General features: G+C 40.4%; 1 protein-coding gene across 1 annotated transcript in view; it reads left to right on the top strand.

The window, feature by feature from the left end:
* CAMK2D (calcium/calmodulin-dependent protein kinase II delta) overlaps positions 1-8,529 on the top strand; it is a gene marked incomplete at its 5' end in the record, with an annotated part of 49,169 nt that extends 40,640 nt beyond the window's left edge. Inside the window, 5 exons of the mRNA XM_010291295.1 lie at positions 661-736; positions 1,920-2,014; positions 3,269-3,497; positions 7,627-7,677; positions 8,196-8,529. Coding sequence (XP_010289597.1) covers positions 661-736; positions 1,920-2,014; positions 3,269-3,497; positions 7,627-7,633 — 407 coding nt within the window. The remainder of the gene's footprint in view (positions 1-660; positions 737-1,919; positions 2,015-3,268; positions 3,498-7,626; positions 7,678-8,195) is intronic.
* Positions 8,530-13,001: the final 4,472 nt, after the last annotated feature.

The following is a 13,001-nucleotide window of genomic DNA, read 5'->3' as shown; positions in this document are numbered from 1 at the left end:
GTTTATTGTAGTATGGACGTATTAAGCATTTTACAAGCAAAGGATAGGCACAATCACAGAAGTCAGAGCTGAAAGATGCCGTGCTCTAACGAGACCTGTGCAGATGTGGATGCATTGTACGTAATCCACGGGCTTTGCACCAGATGATCTTGATTGTAGGCTTAATTTCTTAATTCCTCTTCCCTTAAATGTGCGCGTTTGGCCGAAGCAAACGCCAAGTGATACAAAGATTCCTGAAAATCAGCGTTAGACACTTGCAAGGTAAAGGCCTCGTGTATATGAAGCATTAGAGCATCGCTTGTGAAACGATGATCACTTTCCTTTAAATTGAAGTTAAGAGTTGGGGTTTGGGTTTGTTTTGCTTTTTGAACAGCAGATCCTTCAATGAAGGAAAGAAGATGAGAAGCATGCTAGGAAAGTGGATTGATCTTGACATGTGTTTAATTTCCTCGTGAGTACAGGAGTCCACTGAAGCCAAAACAGTGTAAAGCAGTAATACAACATCATGTCCTTTGGACATGGAAAATGAAGGGAAAAGGCCGTTGCGCCAGCTGAGGAATGACAGAATACCTTTGTTACGGCTGTTCTTCTGACAGCCTTACAGCCGTCACCTTCCATTTTACCTTCCATTTTAAGAGCTGTCTCTGTATCTCTCTCTAGCTCGTAAGCAGGAGATTATCAAGGTTACTGAGCAGTTGATTGAAGCAATCAACAATGGGGACTTCGAAGCTTACACGTAAGTTTTCTCATTTTAGAGGGAGCGAGGAGAGTTGATGTATTTGACACTGTATATGTAAATATGCGTATTTATATGTGAGCGTGTGTTTGTACGTACGTATTGTTGAAGTTCATTCTGAGATGCCCCCCAAGAAATACAAGACATGTTCATTGCTGCTTTGCCCCGGCTTTACACGAGCCTGGTTGCCCATTTCAGAGGAGCTGCTAGCGTAAATCCAATGTGCTGCTCTGCCGAGACAGCATCATAATCCTGACGCAAAAGATGCAGTGATCTGTCTTGGTGGATGAAAGTAAAGTCACGTTTGTGATTTAGAATCCAGAAAACACAGTAGAAGCCTCTTTTAACAGAAACTTTTTATCATAGGTAGAGATTGACAATAGCTAGAATGCCATTTGTACTTCAGAGCGTGAAAGCCCACGTGGAATTTAGGTTCCCCCAGCCTCTACTGAGCACTGTGCAAGAAACTGATGGGAGAAAGTGAACTGATTTCTCTCCCAGCATTTCTCTGCAAAGACACAATTCCATCACTGCTGCTCTTCCTACCTCAAAAAAAAAAAAATCAAGAAAGTAGAGGAAAGCCCTCCTCGGTGTTTCTTTTGGTCTCCTGTGTTTCTCTGGATTGATTCTATCCTCTTGCAGCACAAGCCTCACAGCTCAGCAGTGACACTGCTCGTCCTGTCTCAAGACTTGCCAGCACTGAGGTTTTGTTTGGTATGATCACATTAAAACCTTTGTTGTACAAACGTCAAGTGGAAACTGACTCCAAATTCTGATCTAAATTTTGTCAGTTAAAAAAAAAATAAATCTAGCTTAAATAATTATGTGAAACATAAAAGGTATCCTTCGGATTGCAGAGAAGCAGTTTTCAGAGTCATAAGTAGAAATTCCTACTTGTAATACGATTGACTTGTGGGTCCGCCTTTGGCAGTCTTTTTTTTTTTGATCAGAAGATGATTTATGTGAAATCTAGTCCACCTAAAGTAAGCTGCCAAATTTTCTAATTCAGTTGAAACCAGAACTCCATTACTTCTCCCCATTTAAGTTCTGTTCTTTTCCAGTGTGGTGGCACAGGTAAAGTAACACGTCTGATGGGAATAAAGGAAACATTTAAAAAGCAATCTCTGCAAAGTTGTGTTACGTAACTGCCTGTGTTTATTACAGAATTTCCTCTTTTCCACAGAAAAATCTGTGATCCAGGCCTTACATCTTTTGAACCTGAAGCTTTGGGTAATCTAGTAGAAGGGATGGACTTTCACCGGTTTTACTTTGAAAATGGTAAACAGTCCTTTTTCATCCATACGAATCTTTATCTGTTCCTTGTGATCGTGTTTCTCCAGTCTAATTAGCATCTTGGTTTGGGAGTTAGTTGATTTGGGTAGGAAAAGGGAGTAGATTTTCGCCGGAGTTCTGCTCTCTGTGTTTTTCTGTCTGTTTTTGCTGCACTCATTCACACATCATAGGGCTCCTTGGATAGCGGAAGAGAGTTTCAGGTATTTGGAAGGAGAAAGTGAAGGTGTAAAAAAAACAAATAAACCATAGATAACTAATCCTCATACTTCCCCCCCCGCCCCCACTTTGGGGAAAAGAGAAAAATCATGCTGTGAGTATACCTGAAAGAAAGGTCAGTAAATCATGTCGTTACACTGACCGCAATTAACAGTCAGCACTTCCAGTGAGTGTGTGATGTATGGGGGAAGACACTGTAGTCACTCAGTCTGTGCTGCTGAGGACTTGATCTTTTTTCTGTTGGTGTGTATGTATATATATGGAAACATCAGTAGATATACTCTCTCTATATATTTATTTTTATATACTACAGTCATGTCAGCTCTAAGAAAGAAAAATTACCAGTAGAGAGGATTTAATAAAGTTTTGGAGGATCATGTAATGTAGGTAACCATTTTAGAGCAGCCTTGAATCAAATGGAAATAAAATATCGTAAATGAAGATATCAGCTTATCCAGTAATTTCTGAGAAACGTCTGAGCGTAAAATGGGATTATCATATTCTTGAATTCTCTTCCACTTCCAAAACAGCATTTTCTGTATTTTTCCTTACAATGTTTCATTACCGCAGCTTTTTGGTTTTCATAGATTTCAGCACTTAATAAAATGCGTCACAAGAGTGAGTTAAAAGCTGAATTATTTTAACTGAAAATACTAAGTACAGATGTCATTAGACATTAGACACAGCAGTGAAACTGAAATATTGGGAAAACTCAATTGGGAAACTAGAGATGGTGGCCCTCATTTTATTTAATCCGTGAATGTACGTGCCTTGAATAATAGGTACTATTAAATGTTTGATTGGTTTCCTTACAGGAAAGGGGGAAACATACTTTATGCTGTGACTGTGCTCATTTCTACAATGTACTCGAGCCAGTTGTCGGTCGTGATTATCGGTAAACAATAATTACTACTTTGTATCTGCTAAGCTTCAGGTTTTTGTTTTGTGAAGTGGGGTGAGATGAGTTATTTTGGCTTACATAGAGAAAACTGAATTTATCCTCTGTGTGTGTTTGTTTCCTAGCTTTATCCAAAAGTAATAAGCCAATCCACACCATTATCCTCAATCCTCACGTCCACCTTGTGGGTGATGACGCTGCTTGCATTGCATATATACGGCTCACCCAGTACATGGATGGAAGCGGGATGCCAAAGACTATGCAGTCGGAGGAAACGCGGGTCTGGCACCGTCGTGATGGGAAATGGCAGAACGTTCATTTTCACCGTTCAGGGTCACCAACAGTACCTATCAAGTAAGAAACAATTCAGAACATGAGCTGAAATTACGTAGGTCAGACCAGATAGTCTAATAGCTGCTTTTGGCCTTAAAAACTATGAAACCGTCCTCTTGATAGTGTAACTTCTTGTGGTCGTCTATGCCATGTGTATTATATTCAGCAGTGCGCATACAGTATTGGTGCAAATATTTTTGAAATAATGCTTTTTTTGTTGTTGTTTTCAACTGTGACGCCCACTGATCCAACTCAGTCCCCGAACTGACAGGTTGAAGAGCAGAAAACTGTTTTAATGTAGATAAGGCTTGACACAAGTCACACAAAATAGGATTGGAAAACCTGAAACAGAATTTCAGGAAAACCTGAAAAAATAAAAAGCAATAGGATACGTGGAGCTGTTAGAGCAGACCGGAAAGTTTCAAGGAAAAAAGTATCACTGTTCTGAAAAACTGAAGTTTGACTAATATTTATTGTGAATTCCAGCCACCTGTACTTACTTAACCTAACCTAGTTACGTTCACTGCAAGTTGATTTTGAGCCAGTTTACGTATTTACTTCATAAATTAAGTCATACAAGTACCTATTCTTATCTCTTTTCCCACACTCGCTTTGCTTAACTGCTGAATAGTTACTGTCTGGTAGTTACGACATCCGTGCGGGTAAGCATCAGCTCTCCCCCATCATCGTTCTTCTCTTTTGTTCATTTGGGCACCTCTGCGTGCCCCCTCGTACCCTCGGAGCCACGTCACGACTCGACGTGCGCAAACCTGAATTCCTTGAGCCAGATTTTCAGCAGTATGAATTACAGCACGCTGATAGCTGCAGTAACAAGATAGAGAGTCACGGCTTCTTCAAGAGGTTCTGCTCGAGTCCTTCGCTTGCCTTCTGCTTGCAGCCTTTGCTCATGCTGCTGTGTCCCTCGGAGCCCAACCTCACTGACTTCTGGCTTAGGTTCGGCTGCTTCTGAATTAGGCAGCGCTGGTACAGGCCTTGGTTTGCTCAGGTGCAAGCCCTCTCTATAGGATATAATTACGTTTGTGCCAGGTGTCTTAATGTGGATAGCAGCTGAATTTCCTGGCCTGGGTGAGATGAGCTCAAATCTTGTCCTTCCAGCTTCATCGTGTCCCATATTCTACTTCTTGCAACGCTGTTCTCCCAGGTGAAATAATGCTTGATAAAGTAAGGAACATGATAGAATGAAGTGTTAAGCTTCACTGGGGACTTTTTTTTTTTTTTTTTTTTTTAGGAAAAAAGTAGTTTGATTACCTCATGATAACTATTGTATTTTTTTTAAAAAACGTGAAACCAATGGGAGCAGGAACAAGGTCATGCTTTGTTTTTCATGTTCTGGCTGCACTGCCAGTGTTTGAACAGGTAATACTGAAAGACTAGTTACATTTTCTTGAAATGCAGCATTATGTAGATTTTTGATGTTTTCATAAACAAGCATTTTGTCAAGGGGTATATGTAGAGCCAGAAAGCATAAGGCATCAGTGAAACAGGTTCATCTCTCCCAGTGCACCCTGGACAGTAAGTGTTTATAGCAGAATGACATGAATCGGACTAGAGAATTATTTAATCTTTTCCTTTTTTTTTTTTTCCCCTCTGCTTTTTGAAAAGCGTTCTGGGTTTTTTTGGGGGGATGTCAATTTTTTTTTTTTTTTTTTTTTTTTTTTGGAAAGAATCCTAAAGAGGAAAGGTAATTTATGACACTCATTCTTACACACCAAAACAAGAAGGCAACAAAATAGCCATCTTAATACTATTTTCATAGAAGCTTGTAGAATTTTCCCATAATTCCTGTAATAATTCTTTCAGTAATGCTTTCTAGAGATAGACTGAACAGCTTTTGCAGCTTTTTCAGGTACGGTGTTGTAACAGGAGCCTCGGCACTTAGTTGGCGTAACGCATACACGTGTGACGAGCTGCTGCGTGCTGCGACACGTGCTGCCCCTATGAGCGCTCGCCAGAGGTAGGATTTCTGGAATACAAAGGGCACGCACTAGCTGCCACGGAGCAGCTCCCGGCCCTTCGGGCCGCGCGGCTCGAGGGAAGGCAGTCGTACGTACAGATCCGAGGTTGGCCCCTCAAGAGTATTTAGGACTTGTGTAATGCTGGTTCTTTACAGCTGCTCACGCTCTGTGATAAAAATAAGGATTTCTGGGACTGCTAAAGATGGAAAGAGAAGGAGGTAATTTTTTTTTTTGAGACTGGGGGGTTGTGTCTGTGTGAGTGGGTGTTCTGAGCCTCTGGGGTCAGGCAGAGGAGAGTTCAGGATTGCGAGAGTGTACCCAAGCTGAAAAGGTCACAGGGGAGGAGTAGCAGCTCGGAGCCTTAGAGCATGGCTAAGGCTTAAGGAGAGATGCTCAGAGATTGCAACATAGCCCTAGATACGTAGCCCCTATGTGGCACTGGCAACAATATCACATAAATCCCACACCTAATCCTCATCTTGACTTCGGAGGGGGTTTTTTGGCCTTGCTTGTATCACTGTTCTAAAATATCATTGGTCTGCTGGTTAGAAACCTTACTTTCCAGTCTGAATTTTAGTCATATTCAATGTATCACTGATGATTCTTATTTCATCTTTGCTCTCCTATACTGGGGATAGGTATGCAGACATGAGCTGTTTTATATGAAGGCTGATGAGGTCACTTCCCACCTTCTGTTTTCGTAGGGTAAATAAACAATGCTAACTTGGTTGGCTCTTTTTGATGGGATCTCCATTTTTCTGGCTACCTTAATACCTCTTCACTGTCTTTTTTTGGTTTGAGGTTTGTCTTTTCACTAGCTTGGGTTCTCCTGAAATACTGCATACAGTTGTGGCCAGGGCTTTATTCACCTTCACAATGTCGTTCTTTTCCCTGGTGAGAATTCCACACCTGCTCTGTCCTGGATGATTTTTGCACTGTTATCATCTACATCACATTAGCAGCTCACCTAAGACGGCCACGTATTTATCCTCAACTGTCATTTCCAACCAATGAGTACATAGAAACTTTTGCTGAGTGTGCAGCTTTGTACTTCCTATTATTACAGGTAACATTTCTGGATTACCCAGCTCTCAAGGTTACTTGGTGCTTCTTGCACTATTTATAGTGCCTTCCACCTAAGTGTAAGCATACTACATGAGATCAGTCCTAGTGCTTGTGCTCAGGGCACTGGCAAAGACCAGCGAGTCTCCTCTAAGCTGATCGTTCCCCTTTCAGTTCAAGCATTGTCATTTTTTAGTTATTTTACATATTCTTTCCTTAACCCCCATCTTCTCAAGTTTAACTGGTAGAGTCCCATGTAGCACTATGCCAGAACTCACCTTCTATAACCCATCCTGACCGTCTTTTAGACTGCCTTGAACTTCACCTTTACTTTTCACCTTTACTTTTCCCAGTCAGCACAGCAGTGCGCCAATAACTTCATTTTGGAAAACTACAGAAGAAATTGAATTAAAATACCGTTCTAGATTATCCTAACTTTCTTTAACCATATTTGAAATTTATACAGTCTACAGCTACTTATGTAATGACTGCCACTACACAGTAGTTAATAATGGCACTTCGGTAACAAAAAAGTATCTTACACACAGTGGCTGAGGAAGAATTTCAAATCTAATAAACTTGCAAAAGCAATTATAGCTGTGATCTGCTTTTGCAAACATAGATTATGTCAAATCAGTTGCTGAGAGCACAGTAGCTTATTTGTTTTCAGAACTACAGTAAGGAGTGTGCCTGTTTCTAAGGACAGAACTGAGCTCTTTTCGTGTAGCTATAGGTATATGGAAATGTTTCCGTATGGCAGATAATGTATTTTTAGTTTATAAATACATTTTATTTGTAGTTTTTGCTGCAAGTCAGACAAGACAAACTCTGGTTTCTGTCTTGTCCATTCTTCCTCTCTGAGTGATAGCAATGGTGGTAGGAAACTTTTCTCTGTATTCCATGTTCTTAAGAACTTGTGCTGATGTGTTTCTGCATATACACAGAGAGTGGACCTGCATGATACAGGCAGTCAAAGGGCTAAAACTGACTCCCAAATCTAAATTCAGACCCGAGGCTTATGTTCCCTCCGTTATCGGACCTTACGCCTCCTTACACTTTCCTACCAAACAGCGAGAAGACTTAAGTAAAGAGTTTGTTCTGTGTTTGTGCAGTGCCTAGCACAGCGGGATCCCAGTCATGACTTCGGCCCCCTAGATGCTACGGTAATACCAATGATGATATAAACTGAGTTAGTTAACTACTTGCTTGCACGTTCCTTTTCTTTCATTTCCTCTTTGCATACGGCTCTAGCATGTCTTGCATGTAAATGACATCTGAATCTTCCTTGTTTCTTGGTTCAGTTTTTGTACGAGCATCTGAGTCTGTGGCAGTGTCTGTAAAGTACATGCTGAAGGAAGTAAGTTAAACTCAGAGATTCATACCTGAGTTTTGCCCTCTTTAAAGAAATCAGTTAAGGCACTTTGGCTTCCTGCCTCAGCTTCCTTTTTTATTTTAGCACCCTCTCTGGCATGTTGTAAAGATGGAACATGTCTATCGAGTGGTTTGAAGAATAAAAGAATGTTTTGCCCGAGCATTTGGTTTCCCCCCAATATTGTGGTAAATGATCTTGAGAATATTTTTTTATTAGTATTGGCTAACACTTGAGCCTGTATTGTTATCTGCTGGTGATGTTACTTCAGTAATGGCAATCTGTTGTGTTTTTTTTTCTCCTTCCTCCTAGCTAAAAATATCAGCGGTGCCGCTCTTGCATTTTCTGTACCCAACGTACCTGGTTGATTACCATCTTGGCCATCCAGTTCTCTTCATGCATGTTTCTGAGTGCATGAAGCTGTGAAGGTTCTTCATATAACACATTTGTGATGCACCATGTTGCTGTATATTCCATCTGTACACTGTTAACATTTCAATGAAGGTGATGTTCCACGCAAATAGAGAATAACAAGGCATAAAAGACAAGAAGTATTTGGTGGTCAGCAGTAGATACAGAATACATTTGTCACTTTCTCCATTTATGCCAAGTTTTGACAGACAACTTTAGAAACTATCCTGTTTATTAGAAAAAAAAAAGAAAAAAAAAGAAAAAGTACGTGTTACCTTCTTTTTTTTTAAGAACTGTTTTTTGACAACTCCTTTTCCCCTGAGTCCCAGGATTTTGCTTTGGTTCTGGTAGGAATGGTTTAGGATTTCTGCTGGCAGCTCCATTACTGTAAAACAGATTTTTATGACAGCATGTAGATGGACGAAATCACTGATAAATGTGGAAGTGATAATATCTTGGCTTTATACGAGCTGAAGCCTTCTTAGTTTATTAGTCTATGTAAACTGGAAAAATCTCATCATTTGCTGGCTTGGTCACTTCAGAATTAACTGTCAGTGTTCTGGTGAGCCAGCAGCTTCTTTTTTTCTTTTGAGCCTTTACCTTTGCTTACTCAAAGTTTCTATTGGATGATTAAGGGAAATTAAAAAGCATAACGAACCAAGTGACGACTGAGGGGCAGGTTTTGATGATTAAAATGGAAGAATAGAGAAAGATAGATTTTTTTAATTGCTTTTAGGATGTACTGTAAATTTTTTAAGGAGGCTTTAAAAAATATAAAATTTTGGTTACGCTATAGATCAGCTGTGTGGTTAATACACTCAAGAAATATTAGGCCTTAAAAGCTTAGTATGAAGAGTTAATTTACACTGCTGCTGTTGCTTCACTGGAAATGTATTATGGATACACCAGTGTTCTAATAAGACTGTAATGCTTTACCACAGATTTGTTCCTTCCCCTTCTTTCCCCTCAATCTGCTCCTGGTTTCTTAAAATCCTCACGCAGCGTACAGTGTCAAGGACAACGATCTTGGCAGCATCGCCAACTTGTTTTGGCCCCTGATGCGTTGCTGTGACCACCTGCACGCTGTGCAGGGAATGCTCTCTGTGTCAGTTGGGAACACAAACTTCGTACTAGGCACTGTTTTTGCTTCCCTTATGTCACTGTGCAAGTACATCCTCGCAAGCATTTAGGTTTATTCCCTTCCGTTTCTAATAGAAAAATACAGGAATCGGTTATTTCTTTTCTTGTTTGTTTGTTATTTGTTCTGTTACCAACAGGGCTGACTGTTTTCTGCAGCGCTGTATAGTGCATGATCTCTCAATCAATGTCCTTTTTAGCTGTTAAAAATTTACAACTCGGCAGCCTGAAGTTTTTAAAATGGGAAAGCTTCCTAATTTGTATAATTTCCCCTTCCTGTGTTGATTACTAATCAAAAGCAGTTCTTAAACATTTTGATGTTGTTACTAGTGGATGTATGGTAGATGGATTTAAGCTTCTCTGATAATTACTACATGATTTTAAACAATATATATTTAAAATAAGCATCTACAATAAATGTGTTGAGCCATATTAACCTGCCAATGGGATCTGTGAAAAAAGTAATGGCCTCATTTTTCTCATTAATTTCTTTACTTTTTTTGTGAAGCGGCTATAAGTGGCATAACTGTATTTAAAATTAACAAAATAGGTGTAGGGTGTTATTTTTTTTTATACTTCTAACCTAGCATGTGGTGTTGACGTATTACTGTAGACCAAGTTTGTCTTCCACATCAAGATGTGAGGAAATTGTGATTTGTTCTCTCCACCACAACTGAATTATACACTTCTCTTCTGTCATTTTGGAACACTGCAGTTTACCATGGGACACAGTGTACATATTTCTTGCCATAATGGTAAATGATTGATATATTTAAAGGATTAATAAATTTGTGATTTCTGCTGACATGGTGCCTGTGTTTTAATTTCCCAATTAATTGTGATTTTTGTACTGGAAGATGTGGAGTGTCTGTTTGAATTAAGTCAGAGACACAGATTCTTAACAAGCCCGGTTTGTAGTTTGAAAATATGAGTGGTTTTGTCATTTGTCTTTTGCCGAGTTTCTAACTGCCTTTCCTGAGGACACGAGTTTACACCGTTTATGCTAGACTTTGTTGATAGATTTTGCACATAACTTGTATTTATAGATCCATATTTAGAAATGGTTTAGGTCGTTTGCACATCTCTGTAGCTGCCTTACTGTGTTTCATATGCGTAGCCTGTAACACAAAATGTGTAAGAGCAATTACTGTAAGTTTAGCATCACAGACCATAAAAAAGCATTAAAGTCCATAAACAATTAGCATTTAAAATAACATACTGGGTTTAAAAGCTCTCATATATGTCTGTAGTGAGCTTTAGGCTCTTACCCCATGCTGAGCCACAACTGCAAACAGTCCTTTCCACCAGCAGAAGAGGAGGACTGAGGGGTGGAGGAGAGGAGATGACTTCCAGCTTTGGTGGTGGAGCATGAAATGCAGAGGTGGATTATTTCTCTGGTCCCATGCCAGGGCGGAGCAGGAGCGTATTCTGGGGTTTTCGACAACTTCAGCACTTCCTTTTGGGTGGCATTTTGCTATGTATTTGTAAAGAAAAAGCAAAATAGTTACTTAGGAGAGAGCTCAGAGGCTTGGAATGTTTTGGTAAACCCCAGAAGAAGAAAAAAACAGTTTAGTCTGTTGGGAGGTTTTCTATTTTGTCATGTCACTTCTACCTACTTTGTTTACTCATTTTTTCCACTAAACGCTATTCCAGAAATCAGTTTGACTTCCATTTTAACTGCGTGCCTGCAGTAAGCTGTTTGACAGCAGAGGAATTGCTACTGGTTTCAGGTATGTAAGAAGAAAGATCAGTGTGTAAAGCATAATGACAAGGAGAGGGGTGGGGAGGAAACATTTGCTAAGTCTCAGGTTGAAGATTTGGTAGAGGGGTGATTTTTTTTCGTTTTGTGCATGTGATTTTATAGCACAAATGTTTTCATGTGCTGCCTCCTGGTGGCTTTTTATAATGATGTTTTCTATTTAGGAGTGCACAAGGAGATGCTATGTATTCTGAGCAGAAAGGAACCCAATGCTTTCACCTTTTTTATGTAAGGAACATGGAGTATTTCAGAGGCTGAAAACATCCATTTGCAGGGTCTGGAATATACGCTATACACATACCTAGAGGAATCAGATTGATTCCATTTTCTGAAAATGGGCTCCCTGGACAGAGTTAAAAAAATAAACATCTGTCTCCTGGAATTGGATATTAAATCCAGAGTTCATTGTTTCAAAGATTAACTTCACGGTTTCTTCAGTGTGATATTATTCTTTTGTAATTTATCATCTCCTTGGCCTGTGTGCTTGTAGAAAGCAGAATTATTTCATTCTTCTGAGGGTTTTCTTTCTTATTAAATTTGTACAGTCATACTTTATACATATTTCATCTTAAGAAAAGATCATTAGTCAAAAAAGTAACTGTATTGGTTGGAGAATTGATGCAAATTGCTTCAGGAGATTCAGCTTCTTTCTTCCTAACAAATTCTTGGTAAAATAGAGGCAGCTGTGAGTGAATGAATGGGTTAAAAGTTTAGCACTGGAAGGTCCAACTGCCAAGTGTCTGGTTGCTGCAGGGAGAACCGCTGCAGTGGGAGCCTAATGCACAGGAGCATGGGGAGGTTTTGATCCCCAGGAGAGGGCAAGACTTAGACCTATCCCAAGGACTCTCTGTGCCTCCATGAAGGGAGTCCTACACATAGCAAACTAGAAGCCTTTCCTCTGTTCTCCCTCTCTCTTGGACAGATAGCCGTGGCTGAGCGGAACAAGTGGGAGAGGTGCAGGATCATCTGCCTCCAAGACAAGCATGCATGTAAAGCGAGGAGAACACAGCAATCCTGCGTGCCTCGTGCGCTGCAGAACGGCAACGCAAAGCTGCTTCTCTCCAGCATGTTCTTGTCCAGGCTCTGAGCCCAGGCTAAAGGCACTGCAGACAGCAATTCTGGGGAAGAGGACAACATCTAGTTACAGAGTGTGAGGGAACAAAACTCAATGCAGAGGAGACAAGCTGATAAAGAACAGGACTAACAAGGTGAAGATACACAAGAACAGTATTTCCATGTTTACAAACAAGTCACAGTCTATCTTTAAAGATGGTGCCAGAATCCAGCTCTGGGGCTGGACCATCTTATGAACTAACTGGGAATTATGCCCGTATAACCTTTTTCATCATCATGACCTCTAAACAGTTAACAAAGTTAAATAGTTCAGTGGGGCAAGTGGTGGGGATGAGGTTGCTTCCCTTAAAATAGCAAGGGCTGAGTCTGTGTAGCCACAGAATATCCTCTAAAAAGTCACATTAAATTGCAGCATAGAATTTATCAGGAATCTGACACACCTCATGATAGCTAAGGACCTAGGTCTTCCGATTCCTCACTTCTGCTATTCCCTGAGCTCAGCTCATAGCGGGAAGAGGCTGCCTCATGCCAGGGCAGAAGAAAGAGCAGCACGTACCACCAAATACCCTGCTCACTGTCAGGAGGGGAGGGAGCAAAGTTTGCATTAAACAGCCCACTGCATTGAGAGAGGCTTCACAGCAAACAAAACTACCCTGAGCTGGGAAGGAAGAGAGCGCTCTGCTCTTTCACCACTCCTTTTCCCCACCTTTCTCAGGCATTCGGTGCTGGCTCTCCAA

The sequence above is a fragment of the Phaethon lepturus genome, unplaced genomic scaffold, assembly GCF_000687285.1.
Source record: "Phaethon lepturus isolate BGI_N335 unplaced genomic scaffold, ASM68728v1 scaffold14707, whole genome shotgun sequence".
Taxonomy (NCBI): Eukaryota; Metazoa; Chordata; class Aves; order Phaethontiformes; family Phaethontidae; genus Phaethon; species Phaethon lepturus.
The sequence above is the reverse complement of the archived record's forward strand: the minus strand, read 5'-3'. Positions and strand labels throughout refer to the sequence as shown.